Below are 27,723 nucleotides of genomic sequence, written 5' to 3'. Positions count from 1 at the left end.
GGATAGACTAGAATACAACGTTTATATATAAATGTATTTTAACGACTGGCTGTCGCCAGTAAGTAGGTATAGTTAGGACCTAGTTTCCATAGGAATAGCATATTTTGGTTTGCTAATAACTTTAAAGCGGTTTGACGAATCTTCAAAAAAAAATTCAAAACTAGTTTGCCACTCACTTCAGCTACTGTCTGGAAAGTTTTGGGTGATTCATCAAGTGGGTGCTGAGAAAAAAGGGGGTCTTTTAACTAAAAAATAAATTCACTAGTTATAGCTAGCAGAGCTAACTATTACTTGTGCCCCTGCCATGCGCTGCTTATGAATAAGGCTCCCTGATTTTCGTTTTTATGGATTTTTACAGATAAATACAGACAGAAAACAATGTATTTTCTGTCTAAATGTATTTTTTAAGGTGGATAAATACAGAAAATGGTGCTTCTTTAACTGAACCTCTGCTGTCTTTCATGAATTATAGCCCAACAGCTGGACAAAGCAGGGTAAATGAAAAAACAGGATGAAATGTCTTTAAATAACAGCATATGTCAACATACATTTGTGGTATAATGCTAATATTTACCAGTGGATGTATTTTTATGTAATATCTGGCAGCTTAAATAGCTAAAACATGACGGACATCAAAGTATGAGTGCACGTCGATCAGTTAAATAAATATGGAAATGTACAGTTTTACAACTTCATTTCTATGCAAAACACTAAATATATATTGATAAATACAAATAAAATGGCCCAAAAATAAATATAGATAAATACAGACAGAAATGTTAAACAATAAATACCATAAAACCAGGAGCCCTACTTATGACCTCACATATTACGTCACTCATGACACGTTCTATGACAGCTGTGAGTAAAATGTTGTAGAGTACAGTGGCACAAAGTGCAGTGGTGCAAAGTAGTTGGTGTATGTGAATCATTGTAGGGTACATTGGCTTGAGTAAAGTGGTGTAGAGTGCATTGGCGTAGAGTGCAGTGGTTTAAAGTACAGTGACATAACATAGACTGCAGAGGTGCAATGGCATAGCATGCCATAGTATGCTGTGACATAGAGCACAGTGTGGTAGAGTAGATTGTTTCAGAGTAGAGTGGATTGATGCAGGGTAGAGTGGAGTAGTGCAGGGTAGAGTGCAGTGGTATTGAGTAGTGGCACAGAGTGCATTGGCACAGAGTGCAGTGTTGCAGAGTGGAGTGGTGTAGAGTGGAGTGGTGCTGAGTGGAGTGGTGCAGAGTGGAGTGGTGCAGAGTGGAGTGGTCTAGACTGGGGTGGTGTAGAGTACAGTGACAAAGAGTGCAGTGGTGCATAGTAGAGTGGGGTAGAATGCACTTGCATAGATTAGAGTGGTGCAAAGTAGAGTAGTCAGGCGTAGAGTGAAGTGGCGTAGAGTGCAGTGTCTTAGAGTACAGTGGTGCACAGTAGATTGGAGTGGCATAGAGTGCATTGGCATAGGGTGTGATAGAGTGACATAGTGTGGTGCAGAGTAGAATGCAGTTCTCAAACAACAATGGTCCCTAGAGTATCTAGGATCAAAAATAAGGATAAAACATAGGCCACATGGGAGCTATATTTGGCCACTGTCCAGCCGGACAGGGTATTTTATTTTCTATCAAATGAAAAATAACGGAATGTAATTTAGGCACAATCCTGTACCGTGTTGGGGACACACAGGGAGGGGAATTTTAGGCAAGAAAGAGCATTATTGGCCACTTGTAATTCAGTGAAATTTGTAAGTACTGCCAAACAAGTGCTAGACACAACATGAATAAAACATAATAGTTAGGTTGTGAAAACACTTTTAACCAAGTCGACGTTTCGATCCCTTATGTGGGATCATCATCAGGACTAACAACAGTAACATTTGCTTGCCTGGTATATACATTTTTACACACAACCGCCTGTTGGGGGGAACAAAAATTAGGGAGAAGTTGGGAAAGAAAAGAACAAAGCAATTTGCTGAATTAGACTCTAAATTCAAGTAGCACTGCACTTCATTCGGAACCGACTTAGCGTGATGTCTAAATTGTGCAAGTTGTGTTGTAACCTTGATTCACGCGAGAAGTGACGCGTTGTGAGGTGTGCATACGAGGAAAAATTACAAAAGGTTATTATAAAAACGGATGTTTCTTAGAGCCAGACATTTTATTACAAAAAGGAATCATTACTTGTGAGCATTCACAAGCCCTTTCGTAACGGATACATTCGTGCTCATTCATTCAGTGCTTCTAGGGGGTTTAATGCGCTTACCCTGGTAGGTCGGTGGGGCTCAGGGGATTGTTTTGATTGTCGGAGACAATTTCAATTAGATGTCTCCTGTTAGGGTGGGGAGAGAAACCGATCAGGAGAGGGTTTCATCTAGAGTGTTTCAAAGAATTACATGGTAATGGTTGACATAATTACCTGTTTTTGGATCTAGGCTATCACAATCGTTTTGCCAAGGTTTTCGATCAGTTAATGGCTGTGGAGTATAAGGGATTGATTATCAGGGGGGATTTTGTTAAAATAAGTGAACCTCTAGAGGTGAGGAATGGCCGTCATTGCTTACCTTGGGGAATGTCAACCCCTCGAGGTGTGGTAGTTGCTCTCGGGAGTCTGCAATGAAAAGTCATAGTTTTTAGACTATGATCGCGCTTGGCCTGAGTTGGTCCTATCAGTCTTAGGTAACTACGGCGCTTACCTTTGGAGTATGATTTCTCCGTGATGTACGATAACCCTGGGTGAGCTGCCAGATCGCAGTCACTACGGGCATGGGGGTTTGGACGCCAGATAAGCGTGCAACCAATTAAGGGAAAGAGTAGTAGGACTAACGGTAATAGCCGCCATCTTGGAGTAGGGTCGTATTCCTTGAAAGTGTCTGACAATTTCATGGAAATAGAGCGGCCATCTTTCAGAACCAGACGGGGTATTTTGTGAGAGTTGCCAATGCTGTATTACTAAGTGAGGTAGTGAGAAAAGTGAGAAAACACAATGGCGCAGTGATAGTAAAGGTGTCAAGTTTAGTTTAAAACAATGTGAATTTGATTGTCGGCGTAGACACAATGATGGTCAGGTTAAAAAACATTAACTTGGTTAAAAGTGTTTTCACAACCTAACTATTATGTTTTATTCATGTTGTGTCTAGCACTTGTTTGGCAGTACTTACAAATTTCACTGAATTATAAGTGGCCAATAATGCTCTCTCTTGCCTAAAATTCCCCTCCCTGTGTGTCCCCAACACGGTACAGGATTGTGCCTAAATTACATTCCGTTATTTTTCATTTGATAGAAAATAAAATACCCTGTCCGGCTGGACAGTGGCCAAATATAGCTCCCATTGTGGCCTATGTTTTATCCTTATTTTTGATCCTAGATACTCTAGGGACCATTGTTGTTTGAGAATCGTTGATACCCACGGTCCCTGGATAACCGAATGGGTTCCCTTTTTTTTTAAGTAGACTTTAGCGCAATCGCTAGATTGCAAGGGCTTTAAGTAAAAACTTCCAGCCCCCAGCCGAGGGCAGGCTCACCTAGTACCCCTGACCAACCTAACACATTTTTTCCCCCCTTCTCATGTCCCTATCCCTCTCTGTCTTGATCTGATATGTCTGCACACGCACCACTCTACACTTTACTACCACACCTCGAGGGGTTGACATTCCCCAAGGTAAGCAATGACGGCCATTCCTCACCTCTAGAGGTTCACTTATTTTAACAAAATCCCCCCCTGATAATCAATCCCTTATACTCCACAGCCATTAACTGATCGAAAACCTTGGCAAAACGATTGTGATAGCCTAGATCCAAAAACAGGTAATTATGTCAACCATTACCATGTAATTCTTTGAAACACTCTAGATGAAACCCTCTCCTGATCGGTTTCTCTCCCCACCCTAACAGGAGACATCTAATTGAAATTGTCTCCGACAATCAAAACAATCCCCTGAGCCCCACCGACCTACCAGGGTAAGCGCATTAAACACCCTAGAAGCACTGAATGAAAGAGCACGAATGTATCCGTTACGAAAGGGCTCGTGAATGCTCACGAGTAATGATTCCTTTTTATAATAAAATGTCTGGCTCTAAGAAACATCCGTTTTTATAATAACCTTTTGTAATTTTTCCTCGTATGCACACCTCACAACGCGTCACTTCTCGCGTGAATCGAGGTTACAACACAACTTGCACAATTTAGACATCACGCTAAGTCGGTTCCGAATGAAGTGCAGTGCTACTTGAATTCAGAGTCTAATTCAGCAAATTGCTTTGTTCTTTTCTTTCCCAACTTCTCCCTAATTTTTGTTCCCCCCAACAGGCGGTTGTGTGTAAAAATGTATATACCAGGCAAGCAAATGTTACTGTTGTTAGTCCTGATGATGATCCCACATTATTGAGCATAAGGGATCGAAACGTCGACTTGGTTAAAAGTGTTTTCACAACCTAACTATTATGTTTTATTCATGTTGTGTCTAGCACTTGTTTGGCAATACTTACAAATTTCACTGAATTACAAGTGGCCAATAATGCTCTTTCTTGCCTAAAATTCCCCCCCCTGTGTCCCCCCAACACGGTACAGGATTGTGCCTAAATTACATTCCGTTATTTTTCATTTGATAGAAAATAAAATACCCTGTCCGGCTGGACAGTGGCCAAATATAGCTCCCATTGTGGCCTATGTTTTATCCTTATTTTTGATCCTAGATACTCTAGGGACCATTGTTGTTTGAGAATCGTTGATACCCACGGTCCCTGGATGTTTTTTGAAGTAGAGTAGAATGCAGTGGCATAGAGTAAATTGGTGAGAATAGAGAGGCAGAGAGTTCAGTGGCAGAGAGGGCAGGCTGCAAAGTAGAGTGTTGAAGAGTGCCGTGGTGTAGAGTAGAGTGCATTGGTGTAGATAGCAGTGGCATAGAGTGGTGCAGAGTAAAGTGACAGAGTGCAATGAAGCAGAGTGGCATTGAGTAGAGTATAGTGGCTTACAGTCTAGTGGTGCAAAGTAGATTTGCAAGGAGTGCAGTGGCGTAGAGTGTATTGGTTTTCAGTAAAGTGGTGTGGAGTGCATTGGTGTAGAGTGCAGTGGCATAGAGTCATGAGGTATAGAAAAGAGTGGTGTAGTGTGGAGTGGCATAGAGTGGAGTGGTGCAGGGTGGAATAGAGAGGTGTAGAGTGCAGTGGCATGGAGTTGATTGTTTCAGAGTAGAGTGAAGTGGCATAGAGTGCAGTGGTATAGAGTAGAGTTTTGTAGAGTGCAATGGTGCAGAGTAGATTAGAGTGGCTTGGAGTAGATTGGCGTAGAGTATAGTGGCATAAAGTGGAGCAATGCAGAGTTGAGTGGTGGATATTTCAGTGGGGGAGAAAGCAGTGTTGCAAAGTAAAGTGACGTAGAAGAAAGTGGCATAGAGTGGAGTGGTGCAGAGTAGAATGGAGTGGTGCAGGGTAGAGTGCAGTAACAGAGTGGAGTAATGCAGAGTGCATTGGCATAGAGTACATTGGTGCAATGGCGTAGAGTTCAGTGGCAAAGAGTACCGTAGTATGGCATAGAGTGCAGTGGTGTAGAGTGCAGTAGAGGGGCGTAGAGTGCAGTAGAGTGGCATAGAGTGCAGTGGCATAGAGTGCAGTCATGCAGAGTAGCGTGTCAGAATGCAATGTTGTAGAATGCAGTACCATAGAGTGGTGCAAAGTAGAGTGGTGCAGTGTAGAGTGGTTCAGAGAGCAGTGAAGTAGAGTAGAGTGGTGCAGAGTAGAAAAGAGTGGCACAGAGTGCAGTGACGTAGAGTGCAATGGTGTAGAGTGACATAGAGTGCAGTGGCATAGGGTAGAATATTGTAGAGTATAGTGGCGTAAAGTGCAGTGGTGCAAAGTAGTTGATGTAGGTACACTGGTGTAGGGTGCATTGGTTTTACGTAAAGTGCTGTACAGTGAAATTGTATGAAGCAGAGGTCTTCAATCTGTGGGGCATGGCCCCCAGGAGGGCTTTTGAGTCCTGTGAAGGGGGTCGCACATTCCTCACCTTCACTTGTGCCTGCAATCCAAAACGTTTGCTTTCGTTTTTGGAAAAAGACAGCCGCTCTGGGATGGCTAATTTAGATCATTATCAGCTGGAGTTTTATCAAATGAGGCTCTAGTGCTGTGAAAAGCTTTCATGCCAGGGTGCCTTAATAAAATGCAGATGTGCCGATCAGTTAATCTGCAAGTTTAATGGGTGCTGGAGCGCCGGTTCTGGCTTTAATTGATCAAATCACTCCAAGCTTTGTAATGACAAAGATTTAGGGCCTCATTAGGATGGCGGTGAATCCGCATCCTCCGGGCCGGCGGAAGCCACCGCCGGCCCAGAGGATGCGGATTCACCGCCGCGGCCACATCAAACACCCACCGCCAGATTAGGATGGCGGTGGGAATGTGGTGGGACCAGCGACGGACGGCAGGTCCGTCCGCCGCTGATCCGCGGGTTTTGCCAGGCCATTTGGTGGCGGTGTCTGCAAGACACCGTCAGCCAAATTAGGAAGCATGTGGACCTTTGCTTCTGGGGGCCCTTGCGGGCCCCCAGGGTAAAGGGGGGGTGGGGGTGCACATGGGGGTACCTATGGTAGCCCCCTGCATTTGCATGCGGTGCCTGCCGCTTTGTGCATGTAAATGTGAAACATGCTTTTTTAAACTTGCGGCGGGTGCTGCTTCAAGCAGCACCCGCCGCAATGTTAAAGATCCAGGATGTGACCGCCAGGGTGGCGGTCACATCCTAATTTGCATGGAGGGACCTCCGCTGCCCATGCGGACGGTCCCTCTTCCTCGGGGGTGGCGAACGGACGCAGGTCCGTCCGCCATCCTAATGAGGCCCTAAGTTTTTGGAGTGAAAGTGCAAAGGGTTAGCAACTGGGCTGTGAAGTGCGTGCTTTTCATTTTAACTGCATTTACACTGCCCTTAGTACCCCTAAAGAGGTGTTGAAGGGAGAGTTATGTAAATAAAATAAAAATTATATACACTCTGGTATTACTAAAATAAGCATTTTGGAAGCACCATTTTATTGTAAATGCGAGGTACCCTATGCACTCACAAACAGTAAATAACACAGGAACACGGTTGACGGGAGTACGCGGCGTCACTACACTAGCACTTGCCAGATTTCGGCACTTTTGGCCTCCTACTTTAGGAGTTGTACCCGACTCCCAGTTATTTGATTCGGCTTGATGCCATCCTAGAACGGAACTAGATGCCATTAAGACTGCGTGTCTCGTCATCTACGATTTGGATGTTTGCTCCACTTGTCTATTCTTGAGAATAAAATTGCTTTTCGCTATTCATTACTACGTTCTCTGCTACAAAATATAGGGCTTCTAAATGTCCCCACTGTTGGATTACAGACAGTGTTGAAGTCACTTCCCAGTTAATTCTTTGCCAAGGTCACGGGCCCAGCTGGGTCGGAAGTATAACCAGCTAAGCGACCTCCTGGTTCTGACACAGCCACATATAGCCCTGAGGATTCGCAAAAGCGATGAAACACGTGTCGGCTGGCTGTTTTACAAAATAAAGGACTCCATCGGACTACTCTCCCACTGGGGATCCTATAATTTTATGTCGCTTTGGTTCTTTGGGATTGAAGAAAACAAGGATCCCCTGAACAGTGGTCTGAAGCAGACTTCTAGGACAGGGATAATAACATGCGAGTTTAAATTCCTAGACAGTTCAATTATTACAAAAACAGGTGACTTACAAATGACAGCAAGAACACAGTAACCATGGTCGTATAAAAACAATTGCTATTTTAATAAACAGAAATTAAAAATCATATAGAGCACTGAACACCAGGGGCTATATGATAGCAGTACATGAATCAAGAAGAAAATACAAATTCATACATGAAATAACTCTTAAAAACAAGGACACCCTAAAGAGAGATTTATGTAATCATCGTGGATGTCCTGTAGTAGTGGCGATTAAATTCCTAATTGGTAGTCTTTCCTACTAACTGTTGAGTGGTTTTAAGGGTTCTCCACTCACCCAGTTGCACCACCTCCATACAGCACGCTCAATACCAGTGCGTCCACTTTTAGCAGTGCACCCTTTTCATTTTGACATTAAATCCTTCGAGAATTCACCATTTTATTGTAAAACTATTTTCACGTTTTGTAGCACTCTATCTCACACTTTGCGTTACGGAAGTATAAAATAATGACTTACATATTCACAGTGCTTCTGTCATAGGCAGTGACCCTGTAGCACTAAAAATACAAGTCACTATTCTTCACTGCACCAATCAAGATTTAATTATGTGGCTCTCTGGTTACACATTGACCTCTGCAGTGCATTAACTAATAGAGGTTTCATAATATACTAGAGTGCATTTCCAACTGAGTAACAACTTTTTAAATGTATTTTTCATTATGCTGTGCATTATTTTATATGGAGATACCTGATGGTGAAAGACCTAAAAAACGTACCGAATATTTTGGGGCAGCGCCAGAGGATCACTTTTTTTACATTCCAGCAGCATACGCGTCTCAACCAGGTCACTGAAAGAATATTGATTAGCAAAATATCGACCTGCCAAAATATCGAGGAAAAAATATAGCATGCCAAAATTTCGAATTTCTATCTACAAACAAGTACAAAAATATTGAATCCAAAATATTGTTGTAAAAAATATAGTTAGTCAAAATATTGACTTTTTTAAAATGTCTTAAAAGTAATGAAATAATTAATATAATGACCTAAAACATACTTACAAAATCTTAAATAAACTTAAATTAATAAATAATTAATGTAAGTAAAAAAACATACATTTTTATTTTTTAATACATATATATTAACGTAATATTAATAAAAATGTTCAATATTTTTAGCGTTGGATAGCGGGAGGGTAACATTTACTATTACCACTCCAGTGAGTGCAACAGTAGGGAAAGAGTTGGATAGCAGGAGAGTAAAAATTACTATTCCCACTCCAGTGAGTGCAACAGTAGGGAAAGGGTTGGATAGCATAGGGGGTAAAAATTACTATTCCCACTCCAGTGAGTGCAACAATAGGGAAAGCGTTGGATAGCGTAGGGGTAAAAATTACTCTTCCCATTCCAGTGAGTGCAACAGTAGGGAAAGCGATGGATATCGTAGTGGTAAAAATTACTATTCCCACTCCAGTGAGTGCAACAGTAGGGAAAGCGTTGGATAGCGGGAGGGTAAAAATTACTATTCCCACTCCAGAGAGTGCAACAGTAGGAAAAGCGTTGGATGGCGTAGGGGTAAAAATTACTATTCCCACACCAGTGAGTGCAACAGCAAGGAAAGTGTTGGATAGCGTAGGGGTGAAAATCACTATTCCCACTCCAGTAAGTGAAACAGTAGGGAATACGTTGGATAGTGCAGGGGTAAAAATTACTATTCCCACTTCAGAGAGTGCAACAGTAGGGAAAGCGTTGGATAGCGGAAGGGTAAAAATTACTATTCCCACTCCAGTGAGTGCAACAGTAGGGAAAGCGTTGGATAGCGGGAGGGTAAAAATTACTATTCCCACTTAAGTGAGTGCAACAGTAGGGAAAGCATTGAATAGCGTAGGGGTGAAAATCACTATTCCCACTTCAGTAAGTGCAACAGTAGGGAAAACTTTGGATAGCGTAGGGGTAAAAATTACAATTCCCACTTCAGAGAGGGCACCAGTAGGGAATGCGTTGGATAGCGGAAGGGTAAAAATTACTATTCCCACTCCAGTGAGTACAACAGTAGGGAAAGCGTTGGATAGCGTAGGGTACAAATTATTATTCCCACTCAAGTGAGTGCAACAGTAGGGAAAGTAATGATGTCATATTTTAATACAAATAAATTATCAATACCAATAAAAAATGTATTAAAAGTAATTACCAATCACATATTTAATAATTAATTAATTATAAATACAAATAAATATTATTTATTACAAATTAATTTCCTACTAATTAATTAGCAACCAATCCATTTTCTATACCAAAAATTTATAAATAATAAAAATAAAATACCAATTAATAATTAACAGTAAATTAACTATCAATACACAAAAATAATGTCAATAATTAATTAATTATAATTAAATTACTTCCCATCATATTCCCCTATAAACCCACAACCCGCTACGAATAATAAATTAATACATTAACATAATTATCGCTTAATCAATTAATAAAAATTAATTACCAATTAATAATTAATTAACAATAAATCAATTATCAATACCAATAAATAAAAATACATATTTAATTAATTACAATTAAATTACTTCCCACCCTATTCCCCTATAAACCCACAACCCGCTACAGAATTAAATTACGCAAAAATTAAATAACATAAAATTCATTACATTAAAAAAATTAAACATACATTACAAAAATAGTACACACTTATAACACATATACTAACATAAACAACACTTATAAAAATTCAATATTATTAAAAATGATATATATTTTAACCGGGCGCATGCTGATGACGGAACCGCTCTGTCATCAGCCGCGGTGGCGCTGTGCTGATGACGGAGCGGTTCCGTCATGGCCCGCACGACGCGCATGCGCGGCGCGTTCTATTGAGCGGGCGGGGCCATGACGGAACCGCTCCGTCATGAGCACAGCTCAACCGCGGCTGGTGACGGAGCGGTTCCGTCACCAGCAGGCGTCCGCCGCGCGGCCCCCCGGCCCCCTTAGCGCTACGGCGGAATAGCCGCCGCAAAGATGTGGTTAAGGCCTATGTTATGTACTTCCATATTTTGACAGTCGATATTTACTTACCTTCAATTCGATATTATTAACAACTATATTATGTCCATTCGATATTATGTCCTTTCTATATTTTGGATTTGATATTATGTACATTCGATATTTATTTTTTGATATTGTGTATAGTACCATCTCAACCATACCTATGAGGCGGCGCAAAGTCACCCTGCATGGCTTTGCATGGCCTCATAGATATGGAGTAAGACATACCAGTACAAGTCACTGTGTTGCCTTACTCTATGTCAAGGAGGTGTTCCATGGGCTTTCCATGGGGTCCCATGGAACATCCATGGACTTTGATGCTACCCCATATTTACAAAATGAAGTGAACCTGGGGTAGCTCCAAAAACAGATGCCTCTCCAGCGGAGGAGTAATGAGGAGAAATGTCTTCATTTCTCCTTGTTCTTTCCTCTTTCCATGTGTGCTGTATTCTGCACTTCACATAGAAAGAGGAAAACACCTCGCTGGGTTGTTTTTGAAAAGCAAGGTGCTCCTTTCTGTACAAAAACAATCCTGCCTATGTCGGTGCTATGCAGCAATTTGTGCGCCAATGCAAGGGAAAAGGACAGGAATGCAGAGTATTTCATAAATACAGCGCATTCCTGCCCTTTCAGATTGGCATAGGACAACGCAGTACGAAGGCTTGTGACGCTGCCCTATGCCAATTCCTCAAAAATGAGGCCCTTTGTTTTTAGCTACACCTTTACCTACACCCATCACGCTCACTGACCTTTGGTTTGCTAAACACTGTTTAATATAATTTACCCACAGTAAAAAATATTTGCTGTGGGAATTTGGGGTGTTTATGGTTGTCGATAGTTGTTAATGATGAGGAGTACCAGGTTCTATACATTTTTGTCAAAACTGGGTTCTTATGCCTCAAAAAGTTTGACAAGGGGTCTCTGCATCAAAATGTTTGAAGACCTCTGGTATAGAGTGCAATGGTTTAGGATAGAGTGGCATAGCATTCAGTGAAGTGGAACGGAGTGGCACAGCGTAGAGTGCAGTAGCGCAGAGTGGAATAGAGTGGCGTAGAGCGCACTGGCGTAGAGTAGATTGTTTCAGAGTAGAGTGAAGCTGAGTGGAGTGGTGCAGGGTCTGCTACTCACTAAGTGCTCTTTGAAGATCTGCTGGTGTTTGGCTTAGGAAGACTATGTCGTCTGCATAGGATAGCGGTGTCACGCGTAAAACGCCCAGTCGTGGAACATGAGAGTTAACCTGGTTGAGTCTTGGAAATAGATCTGCCATAAGCAGATTAAAAAGATGCGGATAGAACACAGCCTTGTATAGTAAATGCTTTTGGGTGTGTAGGATATACTGGCGCTCATATAATTATCTACACACAATTTGTCCCAACAAATAATAAGTTTGGTGCATCCAAAAGATGGGGATGAGAACACCCAACTTCCCTTAACTCAATCAGAGATTGAACTATGCTTAAACAATATTTCGGAGCATGCATGCACTTTTAAAGTTTAGTTTTAGATATGTGAAAAGAATCAGCAAAAAGTCGATTAGGCTCTTGTTGTTTTCTTCTTTTATTTCATCAGATTCCAATCCCTTGTGCCAACGCGTTTCGCTGTGGTAGGGTTAACCTACGGCTTCATCAGGGCTGGAAACAATACAAATTATGCATCTGTAATAAGACACTACAGCACTTCCATCAGTGCCAAAAGAGCCCACATTGTTAAACCTTGTGCAGAAGGACGACTAATCAAGCCTACAGTGAGCGTGCTACTTTGCAAAGATATTCAACTTTGTTACATCACATTTCAGAATTTACACTTTGATACATAATTCCATAATCAACATTCCATTTTTTTTCACATATCTAAATCTGAACTTTAAAAGCGCATGCGTGCTCCGAAATACTGTTACAGCATTGTAGACGCTCTACTTCTGTGGGAATTCTCTTTGACAAGCTTGTGACTTCAGCTAGTTTAACTTGGATCCAGGTGGGCAAGTATAGCTGCATAGTGGCTAAAAGTATTCTATCTGGGAGACAACATACTTACTTTTCTCCATAACTTTCCCCAGCCTATTCGGCTGCGCTGTCTTTTAGGCTTCGACCTAAAAATGAATAAATGCATTGACTGTGTTTTCAGCAGCCTCCTCTGTTGACATTGGGCTGATGGTGAAGGGCAAGCAGCCCTTCAACCAAAGGTCGCCTTGCAGCTTATGTACACAGAGCCACATGTGGAAACAACAATGCCTGTACCTGTAGTCTGACATGTTACCCTACACCCTGCTCAAGCACCCCACCCTAGCTCACACCCGCTGTAGCCAGACTCAGTTTTTGGGCTGCTCCACTCCTTAAAGTAAAACACACTGTTGTGGGAGCGGCCTGCGCAAATGCACGCTCGTGAGCCGGCTGTCTCTGTGCGCCCCGAGGTTGGGAAACATTTGAGAAATGCGCCCAGGGGCGAATTTCTTCGAAAAGACTGATTAATCTACCAATAGCGCAGGCTTCACGAGCGCCAAGGAAAAGTGACAAAACAGCCAAATATTTTTTGCAGAGGCCGGCGGAAGAGAAACGGGCGAGAGGTCGGACTCCCAAAGAAAAGATCCGTCTGGGGTTGAGTCAACAGTCATTTCAAGTAGATTTGTTAATAGTGTCCAGTTTTCTCTCTCCTGTAGCGGCAGCTGTAGTATGAAGGCTACCGTTCCATGCCTATCTCTGGATGGCAGGCACCCCGGATGGACCGTGAAGGGCAGGGCATGCATGTCGCCCTCGCCTACCCCCATCCGGGCTGTCCTTTGAAGCCTCTGCTCTTGGCGGCAGGGTGTCACATTTCACACAGAGGGCAGGGCAGCGCAGGGCAGGGCCGGGAGTGATAACGAGCTCCCCAGCTTTAATCACTGAACAGTAGAGAACGGCAATTTCCTAAATGTTTACCCCCGACCTAGCGACACGAGCACGGAGTCGATCCATCAGGGAATGCTGGCGGGGGGACGTCCGGGATTCCAAGTGACATCTACGGTGCCCTGTGCGTGCCATTCTTTGTATAACACAGTTCGAAGTTCTCTGACGATGCCAGGTGTGCGCAGCTTTACTCTCAGGTTGAGCATCGACAGGTAAGAGCAGCACATGGACCTTAAGCCTCCGCTAGCTCCTTCTCTGCCCCCTCAGAGCTTTTAACAGCATGTGCCCGAGGCAGCATCCGTGCCCCAAACTCCCAAGGTGACTCATGGGTACCTGTGTGTGTGCCCCGGTGTGTTCCTGTACCCCAGAGAGCTCCTGGAGTTTCAGAAACACTTCTAAACTGCAGCAACCAATATGCCACGCAGAGCCCCTTGGGTTTCTAATGTTGAACCTGTGCCCAATAAAGACTCTACAGTCAATGCCCCTCACAGCTCCTAGAATGCAGTGCCAGCCATGCAGTGCTGTTCGCCCGAGAGCTTGACTGCCGCTCACCGAAGAACTCAGCCTCCTACGCCTCACAGCGCTACTGTAATTCAATGACTAGGGAGTTCTTCGAGCGCCATGACCCATGAACCTCACTGAGCGCTATACTCCAGACAACTCTCGGGCACCTGTGCTCCCGAGGGCACATAGCTTTCTTGGGCCAGAAACACTCACGACTCCTCCTCCTATGCCCTCGAGAGCGAGAGCCCGATACCAGTAAGAGCTCCTACAGTTCCAGGAGCTCCTAGACTCGAGTGATGTGCGCCCAACAGCTCTTAGAAGCCGATCCATCAGAGAGCTTCCTCCAACCCCTCTATACTTAAAATATTATTATGCCCCAAGGACCTCTTGTCCCAGCTAGCGCACAGAAAGCTGTGCCTCAAAACTCTTTTCATCCATGCAACATACACTCGTTAAGAGCCCCCGCACCCACTTCAGACCCGAGTCTGCCCCTGACCCTCACACACACAGTGCTGTGACTCTACCATGCTCCCGCTGTGCCCGAGAGTCCTACCTTGGCCGCAGGCTCCCTCCTGACTCTCGTCTCCCGTGCTCTGGGCTGGCTCCGGGGCAGGCTGGGGCTGGGCACCGCTCACCATGTCTGCAGCGGCTCTGGGGCAGGAGTCCCGGGGTTCGTGGGTGTCTCGGAGTGACCCTGCTGTGCACGCGGCTCTGGGGCTGGCACCAGGAAGGTCACCGCTCGGCTCCATGTGAGTGCACACAGCAGAGGCTTCCCCTAAACAGGAGGCAGCCAATCAGGACGAGAGGAGGTACTCCTCCTCTGCAGCCGGCCCCTCCCAGGCCCGGGGGCCGAGGAGCTGTGCTGGGACGCGAGTCACCGCTTCCCACCTGTGAAATCCAACCGAGAAATCATCTACAGTAGAGGCATTGAAACTACAGAAGAAATATCAGCTAAAAAACACTGCGAATGACTTTCAATACAGCTGGGAGCTAGACGCTGCCAGCCAGCCACACTGGCGGCTGCCATGCAGACTGTCACACTACAGTAGAGGCTGATAAACTACAATGCACTTAAAATCAGAATAGAGACTCCCTGATTGCTAAATAAACACAGTACATTACTGACAACAACAACCTGCAATGCAGACTGCCACACAAGCACCGAGCGCCAGACTACACCTTGTGAAACACAGTCAACTACAGTTCAGTTCAGTTTAATTAATTTTGATATGGAACTCCTACGGAGGTCCACAAAAATACACACACAGATTAAACAAGAAATACGTTACATACAATACATCATTCTTCCTTTAGACATGGCTGCCTCCTAAAAAAATACTTTTATCAAACATACTGTGCCAACTACAATACATGCTGTTATCTGATAAGCAGTACAAACTCTTATACTACAGTACAGACAGCCAACCTGCAATACAGGCCGTCAAACCGAAATGCAGATTGTCCACTGCACTGAATATGGTCAGGGTACAACACAGGCCTTGAACCTGGGTAAACTCTGTCAACCTAAATACAGACAAGCAGACTCCAATGCAGCTTGTGAACTGAAAACAGCCAACTACAGTTGTCACTTGCAATGCAGACTATCAAGCCAGAGAACAGGCTGTCAAACTACAACACAGTAGACCAGACCATATAATAGTAACTCTCAGCTAGTGGCTGCCAATGAGGAACGACTGTGAATGCTCTGGGGCCCCAGTCATCTTGGAGAAGAAAGCCAAAGCAGATATATGGCGGTGCGTAAACCCTGATGACCTGCCCTCTCGGTGCATGTGTTTCAAGTATCCCATAGATCCCAGCAACACTGAGGAGTACCCCTGAGCATAAGTTTCTGTGAATGGTAAGTAAACCTAGAAGCCCCCTTCGTATTCCCTCCTTGTCTTTGGATGCTAAGCTAGGTGCAATGAGGACTAGGCACCGAACTTCCATAGCTGTTCACTGAAGGGGTGGCCTCACCCACTGCCCTCGGATGGTAATGCAGGAATTCTTGAAACTTAAAGCAAGATAGTCCATCACCTGCATTACTCAAAACACCACGGACATGGATAGCTACAAACACATTATTCTTCAAGTAAATCAACACAATCTCTTTGTGAAGTCTCAGTACTATGTTGCACTGGGCATACGGTAAATTAACGGATCCCACCAGACAGGCTATCTGACCAGAGTATGACAAAAATGACCGAAGCATATGTGTAGCCACACTGGAATAGGAAAGAGCTCTAGGACGGGGACAAGCCTGACTGAACTCACTCAAACCATTGCTTGGTCAATGGCTGAGCACACCAATGTGATCCTGAAAAGGCACAGAAGCCAATGTTGCATTCTTCATCCACAAAGGAGCCAAACTCCTGACTGGACTTAACACGGGCAGGCCAGACCACTGTCCTATTGAAATTCTCAAGGAATGACAACCAGATCCTTCGATCATGCTTTACATCTGCAGGTAGGTGGCACATTGGAATAATCCTCAAGGCAAAAGTTCAATTGCCCCACCAGAACTTGCAGTTGGAGCAGTGTCACCTTCCATGCCTCTATACAGGACAGTAAAGAGTCCCTAAAAGTCTAGGTCTTCACTGCGGCAGCCAGCACACCCAGGTCTGAGAATCAATCGTAATCCCCAGGAATACTAGGCACATGTCTGGGCTGGAGGATTTCTCTCCAGCTTGAGGTACCCCAAACTTTGCCATAGGTTTTGTGAGTGAAGATAATGAGTTTTCACACTTGTTGAAGATGTTTGGGCCTAAAAGCAATAATTCATTTAGATAGTGGATGACATTGTTTGCCTGTGAGACCTAGCTAAAAACCCATTCCTTGAAGGATCTTAATATTTCGAAATAGGAGCAGGACACTGAACACTGCATGCATTTGTGATAGAGGAAATCACCCTCAAAGTAGAAGACCAGGAGGGGGTATTCATCGGTGTGAGAAGTTGGCCTGATATATAGTGCTCACTATTCTAGTGATCACTTTGTATCATACCAAACAACCCTTATTGATGATTGGTTGTAAGTCAACCTTATTAGACCAGCTATCCTAGTAGCATAGACACAAGCAGTCTTTAGGCTAAACTCTAGAGGGCGTGTTAAGCCAGCTGTTTTACCATCACATATACCCCTTGAACACCAAGTGAAAGGACACCACACAAGCTGTTATGAAAATAAAGGATATTTATTTATAACAAGACTACCCTGAACTCTTTATGAGTCAGGGAGCTAAGCACAATACAAAACTCTTACGAAAATACTTAAGTTGCACAATTTACACAAATGCCCGAGGGGCACGAAAAACCATATACACAAAAAGTGGAATGCGAAATACTAGCAGGTAAGTAACAAGATCCAGAGGCTTCAGGATCGCTAGGACTACACTACTGAACCCTAAGGTTAGGAGCAGGAGGCCTGGGGAGATCGGGTGCAGAGTGTGCACTCTCACGCGGGATGCGGGAAGAAGTCTATGGATGCTAGCGTTTCTAAAGTTACTGTTTCCGGACGAATCCGACTAGGTAGACTAAAAACGACAAAGGATCTGGACACTTGGATAGTGAACCTGTGCTGGAGTACCGAAATACTCAAGTTACCTAGCCCAGGGGCCGCGGCTGCATAGGGTTCAAAAGACGTCAGGAATCCTCGTTGAAGTCTATGGAGCCTGAAAGAAGAAGTTGCTGGCAGGCGACCAGTGAAGAAGTTCGGTGTGATCCAAGGCTGGATCAGTGAAGGAGACGACCTGAAAGCAGAGGGGACTTAGGGCCAGATGTAGGTAATTCTATTTTACCCACTCATAAATACCGAATTTTACCGATTCGGTTTATGAATCGGTAAAATAGAAGTACCGAGATGTAGGTAAATCCAGATGTGGATTTACCGAATCTTTAAAAGTCGGTATTTACCGATTCGGTAAATACCGACCGGTAATGCCCCATTCATTCCTATGGGCTTTGAAGCCCATAGGAATGAATGGGGCATTACCGGTCGGTATTTACCGAATCGGTAAATACCGACTTTGACAAGGGTGCAGGGGGTGTCACTTTGACACCCTCTAGCACCCCCAAAAAAGGTTCGGGGGCCATGTGGCAGGCATACCTGCCCTAAGGGCAGGTCTGCCTGTCATATGGCACAGGTGTGCATGCACACATGTGCATGCACACCTGAATCGGTATTTTACCATCAAATTGAATTTGATGGTAAAATACCGAATTTGTAGGGCTTGTGGGACTCAGAAGAGTCCCACCTACATCTCAATTTTACCGATTCTGTAAAAATACCGGTCGGTAAATTTACCGACCGGTATATTTACAGAATCGGTAAAATTACCGAAATGGCCTGTTTCCTGCCCCCTACATCTCAAAAGCCAAATACCGGTCGGTAACGGCCGAATTCGGCCGTTACCGACCGGTATTTGGCTACCTACATCTGGGCCCTGGTTCTTAATCACTAGCCAGTGATTATGTGGGCACCAGGATGGCACCGGATGAAGTCACCTCGACCAGGTGAGTGGGCGACGCTGGACTCTGCAGTCACACGGGCTAGGAGGCGTTGTCGGCGTCCAGGCTGGAGGTGCGAGCTGTCCCACGAGGCTGTCGGCTGTCGGCGATGCTGGACTCAGGATTTGAGCAACAAACCTTGGCAAAGACAAGCCCACGCGGTGGAGTCAAGATGGCGTCTGGAGTGGACCAGGAGGGTCCAGGGCACTTCCTGTTGGACAAGAAGCAAGGGCCAGTCTAGGGGACCTAGACCAGCGGTGAAAACGTCGTGGTACGTGGTCAAGAGGGTCACTAGCCAACGGGCAAGTGACCGGACAACGTGGCAAGCAGCAAAGAAGCAGAAGGGCCCCACGCAGATCTCGTGGATGCTGGGAGGCTGGACTTCGGTGCTGGAGCTGCTTAGGGTTAGGGCTTCTCAAACCCCAGTGCACTTACTCGAGGGTCTCTCGGGGGTCGTGCTGGTGAAGCGTCGTGCAGGTCATGAAGATGGCCGGTCCCACGGGTCTCGTCACACCCACGAATCTCAGCTGGGCTGGATGATGTAGGTAGAGGTCAGAGATGGCAGGGAATCCGGGTCTCGTCGAGCTGGGCAGTCTTGATCCGGAGGATGGACGTGCAGCAAACTGCAAGAGCGTCGATGGTGCCTGCTGGTGCAGGGTGGCTACTCCTTAGTGTTGGAAGGATAGAAGGTCCACGACAAGGTTAAGTTCCAGAATAAAGGTTTATTCTCATACAGATGGAACAGCTTAACAACCACCGACTGCTCACAGGCACAGTCCAGCTCCAACTGACCACAGGACTCAAATAGAACATTCTACGTTCTAAGAAGCTTGCGTGCTGAGGAGCACGCAAGCAGCATACAACACACCTCCCTCCCCTAAAAAAAACCTAAAAAAACTAAGCACAAACATAATCTTTCAGTTTAACAGGTGGACGCGAAACACGTAAACTTCTTCTAGGTACAGAATCTGCAACTCTTTGCACAGACTCATCTTGAGCAACAGGACCAAATTCGACAACACCATGATCACACAAAACATCGGTGTTGTTGACAAACTCCTGTGGACCAAGAGTGGTGACAACAGGTACATCAGAATTAAAAGGCAGAGACTTCTGTGAGATTTGCATAGCATTGAAATCATCCAAAAACAATTGATCATTATCCTCAACATAAATATGAGAAGAACATTTCTTAGAATTTATTAACGACTTGTCAGATCTAACAACAGACACACGTCTAAAATTCCAAATTTTCCCCCCTTCAACACGTACAGCCTTACTGAATACTTCAATCACTCTAACAGGATCCGACCACTTACCCCAATTCTTAGTAAGTGAACTTCCAAATTTCACACGCACGAAATCACCAACTTTGACCTTGCAGCGTGAAACCCTTTCCGCAGAACATTTACCCATTTTCTCTTGATACATTTTGACACGTTCTCTCATTTTCTTGACATTAAAACCAGACACAGCAGACTCATCAGATTTTAACCACCAAGGTAAAAGCTTTGATCCAGCTTTGCGACCCCTTAATTTTTTTCCAATTCAAATTATTCTTAACGGCCAACTGAATGGATTCTTTAACAACTCTATTAAAGCGCTCGGTCTGACCATTGGCTTGAGGATTATAATTGGAAACCCTCTTGTGAGAAATACCATGTTCTTTAAAAAATATTTCAATTTCACTGCTAATAAACTGCGTTCCATTATCAGAAATGATCTCGGAAGGAAGACCCTCACGACTAAAAACGTTGTTTAGAAAATCAATGACCTGACTAGAGGTAATTCTTTCAACAATTTTAACCTCCGGCCATTTCGAAAAATAGTCAATTAAAACTAAACCGTAAACCTCTTTACACCCAGGTAAATTTAAAGGACCAATGATATCAATCCCTAATCTTCTCCAAGGTCCTTCCGAATACTCAATAGGATTGATCGAGGAGGACAAAGGTTTCACACTTTTGTCACTATTTGAACAGGGTTGACAATTCCTGACCCATCTATCCACAAAAGCATCCATAGAGGGCCACCAATAGTACTCCCTTAACCGCCTCTTGGTGGTAGACATGCCCATGTGGCCCTCGTGAGCAATCCTAATCAATTTTTCCCTGACTGAAACAGGGGGAATAATTTTGTCACCCCTGGTGATAATGTTGTCAGAACACATAAGTTCATCCTTAACTTTGAAAAATGAACACAAATCACCTGACAACTTCCTTTCTTCAGGCCACCCACACTTCAGATAGGTATTAACCAAACCCAAAATATTATCCTCTGACATAGCCTCCACCCAAATATCTTCATTGATAACTTTTAAATCATCAACATCTATGTCCTTCATGGTGTAAGCTACGTCACATTCATCAGAATGTTCATCACCCTGATGAGGTAAGGCTAATCTGGACATGCAGTCAGCATGCACATTGAGTCTACCAGGAATATACTCCACGGTGCATCGATACTCTTGCAATTTGGCCGCCAACCTGGCCAAACGAGCTGTCAAAATCCTTCCACCACCCGCAGCTAACATGCTCACCAATGGCTTATGGTCGGTTCTGAGCACAAATTTAGTACCCCACAAAAATTGTCGGAAATGCTGTGCTGCCCAGGTACATGCTAATAATTCCTTTTCAATTGTTGAATAGTTATACTCAGCACCTTTCAATGTTCTTGAAGCATACGAAATAATACTTTCTTCACCAATGCCTTTCTGCATAAGAACTGCCCCCAAACCAGTATTGCATGCATCAACTGAAACAATACATTCTTTACCCACAACAAATGGTTTTAAGAAAGGTGCAGAACAAATTTCTTTTTTTAACACATCAAATTGCAGTTGCTGTTCATTACCCCATGAAAACTTTGCATTTTTTTAAAGTAAAACTCGAAGTGAAGACACTTTAGAAGCATAATTTCTTACAAATTTGCTAAAATATTCAGTTAAACCTAGAAAAGAAAACAATTGATCCTTATTGATAGGAGCAGGGGCTTTTGAGATACTGGCAATATGATCGAATTTAGGTTTAATACCTTCCTTTGAAATCTCATGCCCCAAATACTCTACCCTCTCTTGTCTGAATTTGCACTTGGAAAATTTTAAAGTCAAACCTTTTGATTGTATCCCACCCAAAACAGCTTTAAGATTCTTGTCATGTTGCACAACATCACTGCCAAAGACCAGAATGTCGTCTTGAAATGCAATGGCACCCTTACAGCCCTCCAACACTTCCTTCATTAAGCGTTGAAAAACAGATGCGGCACTCGCAAGACCGAATGGCATGCGTAAATAGCGAAACATACCCTCAGGAGTAACAAAAGCTGTTAGATTCCTAGATTCTTCATGTAGAACTACTTGGTGATATGCACTAGCAAGATCTAATGTAGAGAATACACTTGCACCAGAGAGGGTGGAAATTAGTTCATTGATTTTCGGTAAAGGATGCATGTCAGTCCATATCTCTTTATTGAGGCTGCGAAGGTCCACACATAAACGGAGCTCGCCATTTGCCTTTAAAGAAAGAACAATAGGGGAAACCCAAGGAGAGGACTCGATGGGTTCGATGATATTAGATTTAACTAAATCATCGAGAATACCTTTCAACTTGTTACGATATGCCAAAGGTACATTTCTGACCCTATGCCTTACAGGTACTGCATTGTCCTTAAGAAGGATTTTGTGTTTAAATTGAGCATACTCACCTAATTTCTCATCGAATACACTTGGGAACTCTTTTTTAATGTTATCTACAAATTCATTATCACTAGGGGTTACAATGCAAACAGGCCATGAGATATTCGGGTCAATATATACAGGAGGTGAGGCATTAGAATCTAGTTTGATGCCCATCTCTTTCTGGTGGGGCCAACCTAAAATCGACTCTCCTTTGTTATTAATATAGATTTTAGCTTGAGTGAACCTGTCCTTAAATTCTACCTTTGCCCAAAAGAAACCAATTAATTCGATTTTATGGCCCGAATAACTACCAGGTTTGATATCAGGACACATGAATTCTCTATTGGGCCACAATTCCTCAAAAATATCTTTCCCAATTATAGAATACCATGCACAGGAATCCACTAACATGGAAACTTCCCTTCCATCAATGTAAAACAAAGCAGATGGAAAACTTTTGCAATCACCAGAAGATATACATGAAATACAGTTGAACTCACTGAATTCTGCATTAAACTCTTCTTCGTCTAATGGAATACAATTTACTTTTTGAGGTGAACGACACATTTTCCCAAAATGACCAGTTTTTTTTTACATTTTACGCAAATCTTATTTAAAGCAGGACAACTTTTAAAATTCCCCACATGGTCAAAACTTCCACATCTATAACATATAATAAATGTACGTCTATTATTAAATCTATTTTCTTTCATGAAACCTTCTTTTTTGAAAGTGGGGACAACAGATTTCTTTTGAAAAGCTTGACCTTTGACCACAGAAACTTCAGGTATAGACTCTTGGATCTTGACTGAAAAACCCTGACTCTGACCTCTTATTTCAGTCACGAACTTCTCAGATTGTTCGATACCCTTAGCTATGTTAACCACAGCTTTAAGCGAAGTTTCAGTTCCTAACCACAATCTTTCTTGTATCTTCTTGCTTTTTGTTTTCATCATAATTTGGTCCCTAAGAACCTGTTCATAGTTGATAGTGTCGAAGGCACAAGATCCAGCCAAAGCACGTAACGCAGATTTATAATTCTCAATGGACTCGTTTTCTTTTTGTGCTCTTGAATAAAATTTAAAACGTTCCATTACAGTGTTGACTTTTTTCATAAATCTAATGGTAAGTTGCTTGACAGCAATTTCAAAAACATAAGTTTCAGAGTCAGAATCTTCCAAAGGAGGCAAATCTGATAACTCCTTGATGCCTTGACCACCTAAAGACAACCGTAATAAATCTAACTTCCTTTTGGACGAACAACCATCTTCCTCCAGAACACTGACGTAGGCCAGGAACATGGGATACCATAAATCCCAATCCATTTTGGGATCACCTGCCACTGGTAGAAAATGTGGTGGAACCATAATGTTTGCCATGACTGTTGGCCAAAAATATAGATTTGTTTTAATAAGTAGAATAGTTTGCTTGTTAATAAACTATTATAACTGTAATAAATCTGAATTTTGAAATATTGCTGTTCAGGAAAACTAATATTCTTCTTTTTAGAAAACTATTGTTGAAATAGGGAAAATTCTAGAACAAAAAACGTTTCTAAGACAGAAATGTTCTTTAAAATATGTTGTTCGCCGATTTTACAAATTCTCCCAAACTAAGATGGCCGAAAAACGTGAGAAAACGTGATAGCGTCACTCCCACAATGCTCTGCAACTGTGACGATCACTCAAAGAATGATATGGCTGATGATTATGAAGCAGAGAGAATGATTAGCCTCAAACGTTCTGATTGCGCAGCAAGAAAGGCGAGGTGCTCGAGCCCATACAAGTAAGTACCGTTAATTTGAAGAATAACGACGTTATTTATATCTCCCACGTTATTACTGTATTTCTAAACGTTTGCCGTGGTTTGTATGTTAACGGTCTGCCGCGTGTGCCATCAAGTGCACAGATTTAATACTGCCGCAGAAACGTAGAAATGCAGGAGTGTTTACACTCGAAATTACTTGAAAAAAAGAACTTCCCAAATATAGAATAATCAAAGTTTTTACAGCCGCTGGTGCTATCAAGGCACATGTATTAAGCAGCCGCTGGTGCTATCAAGGCACAATTAACAAGATGAAGATCTTACTTTAACTGGAGCACGAAGTGAACGCTGTTCCTCCTTGAAAATTCTGAATTCTTGTAGGGTCGCTCCCACTGTCGCCAATATGTTGGAAGGATAGAAGGTCCACGACAAGGTTAAGTTCCAGAATAAAGGTTTATTCTCATACAGATGGAACAGCTTAACAACCACCGACTGCTCACAGGCACAGTCCAGCTCCAACTGACCACAGGACTCAAATAGAACATTCTACGTTCTAAGAAGCTTGCGTGCTGAGGAGCACACAAGCAGCATACAACACTTAGCCACAAGGGAGAGTCTTCAGAAAAGTCAAGAGTTCCTTTCGTGGAAAGTAGTTCAAGATTCAGAATGATCTAATTTGGGAAGGGGGCCTGCTCCTACCTTTATCCTAAGAAAAGGGGCTGGCACGCGACTAGGTCCTGCCCTATGGGTGAGACCAGGAGGGGGGTGGTTACACCCCTCTCCTTTGTCCGGTCTCTCCCCAGCTCAGGGGCTGGTGTGCCCCAGGAACTGGTTTGAGCCGGCATATGCACAGTGAGCACCGGGGTGCCACTTGCAGTCACCTTCCTTTCAGCCCTGCCTACCTGGGATACACAAAATCCTGTCTGGGATGGTGCTAGCACCGCCCCTGACAGGAAACCCTTTGTCCAGGCCTCCGTTGCTGGAAGGACTCCCAGCAGCAGGAGGGCAGACTAGTGTCTCGGTGGCAGCATCCATTTTGTGGAGCTGAGGCTGTGTCTGACTTTAACCGGGGTTCACAGTTACATACATGTCGTGTCCCTCTAGAAGGGTGGAATGCTAACCCCGTCGCCAGAATTGGCGAGGGGTTAGTATTCCAATTCGTATGACACCTTACTCGACATGTTTTGATAATGCTATACCAAAGTTAGCATTTAACCGCGAGGATTATAATGCACTTAAGAGTATATGGTACAGCGTTATCATGGAACAGCTATTTGGACTTGGTTCCGCAAGCTGCAAACGGGCTCAGCTCATGCCAGAGCACCATCTCACATAATTCCAAGCACTCTGCCTTCAGGATTGATAAGGCCTGCCATAGGAGTGACTGATAGGGATATATGTGTCCATTTTAGGTTTAGATATAGGTATACTATATCTAAAGCAAAGGGTGATTACACCACCTTGCCCCAGCTGTCGTGCAGCCAGTTGTGTCTGTTTGGGTGGCCAGCCAGGGGTGGCATAATACATGCTTCAGCCCCTGGTAGGCCCTGGGTACACCTATGCCCTGGATACCTAAGGTATGCTGTACAGGGACTGATAAGGTGGCCCAGTACTAATTGGTAAAATGCACCTAAGGTACATGGTTGTAATTTAGAGAGAGAACAGCTAGGCTGTGGGTCTGATTAGCAGGCCCACAGCCAGGGAAAGTCGTAAACCAGTGAAGCAAAAAGCAAAAATCTGGGGTTGCCGCTTTGAAAGAGCCCCAAACAAGGTAAGTTTGTCTCATATTTCTTTAATGGAGGCTGCCGCATGAAAAATGGAAACACCTCGCAGCACTGCAGTCTGATCAGGACTGAATTTAAATGCCTATTACGCTCTGCTGATGCAATGGAATACAACCTATGACAAAGGGCGGTGGCCCGAAACGCGTTGGCTTGATCAGACTGCAGTGCTGTGAGGTGTTTCCATTTTTCAGGCGGCAGCCTCCATTAAAGAAATATGAGCTGAACTTACCTTGTTTGGGGCTCTTTCAAAGGGGCAACCTTTGTGTTTTGTGGATTATTGACGGCCTGCTCGGTCGTGAAAGATGCCCAGCTGCCAAGCAGACCTTGAAGTGACGCCAACCGGCAGCGCTTGTAAATCAGGACAAGGTGCTTTTAAGAAGACTGTAAGAAGCCAGCTTGATGTATGGGACAGTCGGAGCAACCCACTTGGAAATTAATTCTTCCGTGATTGTGCATTGCAGAGCGGCTCACATGAGTAATACAAACTTCAGGTACCAGGGGGCCGTGCGAACGGCAACGCCTATGAGGGCGTGTACCAGGACAGAATTTAAATGCCTATTACGCTCTGCTGATGTAATGGAATACAGCCTATGACAAAGGGCGGTGGCCCGAAACGCGTTGGCTTGATCAGACTGCAGTGCTGCGAGGTGTTTCCATTTTTCATGCGGCAGCCTCCATTAAAGAAACATGAGCTGAACTTACCTTGTTTGGGGCTCTTTCAAAGGGGCAGCCTTTGTTTTTTGTGGATACATATATATATATATATGTGTGTGTGTATATATATATATATTCACTGAAAAAACCATAGGTTATAGACCATATATAGTTAGGAATTAGCATTTAAAAAACCTTATTTTACTCACACAAAACCATTGAAATTCCATATATAGTTAGTTGCACTAACTATATATCGCGCACCCGCAATCCACTGCTGATGATGTCACATATTACATCATTCATGACATGGTCAGTGACATCACTGATGACATCACTGATGACATCTCAAATGACATCACTGATGACATCACTGATGACAACATCCAGTGACTGTATGTTTCTATAAAGTTAAAATATGTCTTACATATTGAAGAATGAGTAGATGTATAAGTGTCTGGACGAAGGATTTAGTAGGTGCATGACTGAATGTATGAGTGAGTGATTAAATGTGTCTCACTGAGTGCATGGGTTAGTGACTAAACTGTCTTAATTTGTGCATCATTATGTCTTTTGTTCTGTAAACTGCTGCATGTGTTGATCAGTAGCTATATGAGTAACTATATGGGTTATTGATTGATTGTCCAAGTATTTGTATGGGAGACTGAGTGTATGTGTGGCTGGCTGGGAGATGTGTGACTCTGTGCAGATCAATGTGTTCTTGTATCAATGATTGTATAAGAGAGTAAGTATGTGTTAGTATATGTTTGAAAATGTAAGGTACTCTATGTTTAACTGTATAGATTAGAAAATGGAAGTGTGATTGATTCTTTACAGGACTGACTAGGTGTGTGAGTAACTCCATGGATGAGTGGCAGAGTGTGAGTGTCTGTATAGGTGTATGAGTGCATATGACAGTGTTGTAAAGATGAGTGATTGTATGTATAAATGATTGTATGGGTGAATGAGTGAATGTGTGTGTAGACGTAGGAATCAGTGAGGGAGTATGTAGTAACTAGTATTGGTGTGTCAATGGTTTAAAAAATTATATTCTGTATTTAACACTGGGTGTAACAGAGATTATATTAAAGGTGTGAGGAGATGCATTGTATTGTCACATGAATTATATCATCAGTGATGTGACCATTGATGTCAAATGAGATGTCATCAGTGATGTCATCAGTGATGTCATTTGAGATGTCATCAGTGATGTCATCAGTGATGTCATTTGAGATGTTATCAGTGATGTCATTTGA

General features: G+C 43.4%; 1 protein-coding gene across 2 annotated transcripts in view; it reads right to left on the bottom strand.

Moving 5' to 3' along the window:
- LOC144792346 (clustered mitochondria protein homolog) overlaps positions 1-27,723 on the bottom strand; it is a 487,620-nt gene that overhangs the window by 268,632 nt on the left and 191,265 nt on the right. Inside the window, exon 1 of one of the 2 annotated variants that reach the window (XM_078667307.1) lies at positions 14,642-14,942. The exons of the other annotated variant lie outside the window; for it this stretch is intronic. Within the exon in view, the coding sequence (XP_078523433.1) occupies positions 14,642-14,837 (196 nt within the window). The 5' untranslated portion in view covers positions 14,838-14,942. Of the gene's footprint in view, positions 1-14,641; positions 14,943-27,723 lie in introns of those variants that run through there. 2 annotated transcript variants of the gene reach the window in all.

Source organism: Lissotriton helveticus, chromosome 11 (assembly GCF_964261635.1).
Source record: "Lissotriton helveticus chromosome 11, aLisHel1.1, whole genome shotgun sequence".
NCBI classification, from domain to species: domain Eukaryota; kingdom Metazoa; phylum Chordata; class Amphibia; order Caudata; family Salamandridae; genus Lissotriton; species Lissotriton helveticus.
This window is presented reverse-complemented; position numbering and strand designations above follow the sequence as displayed.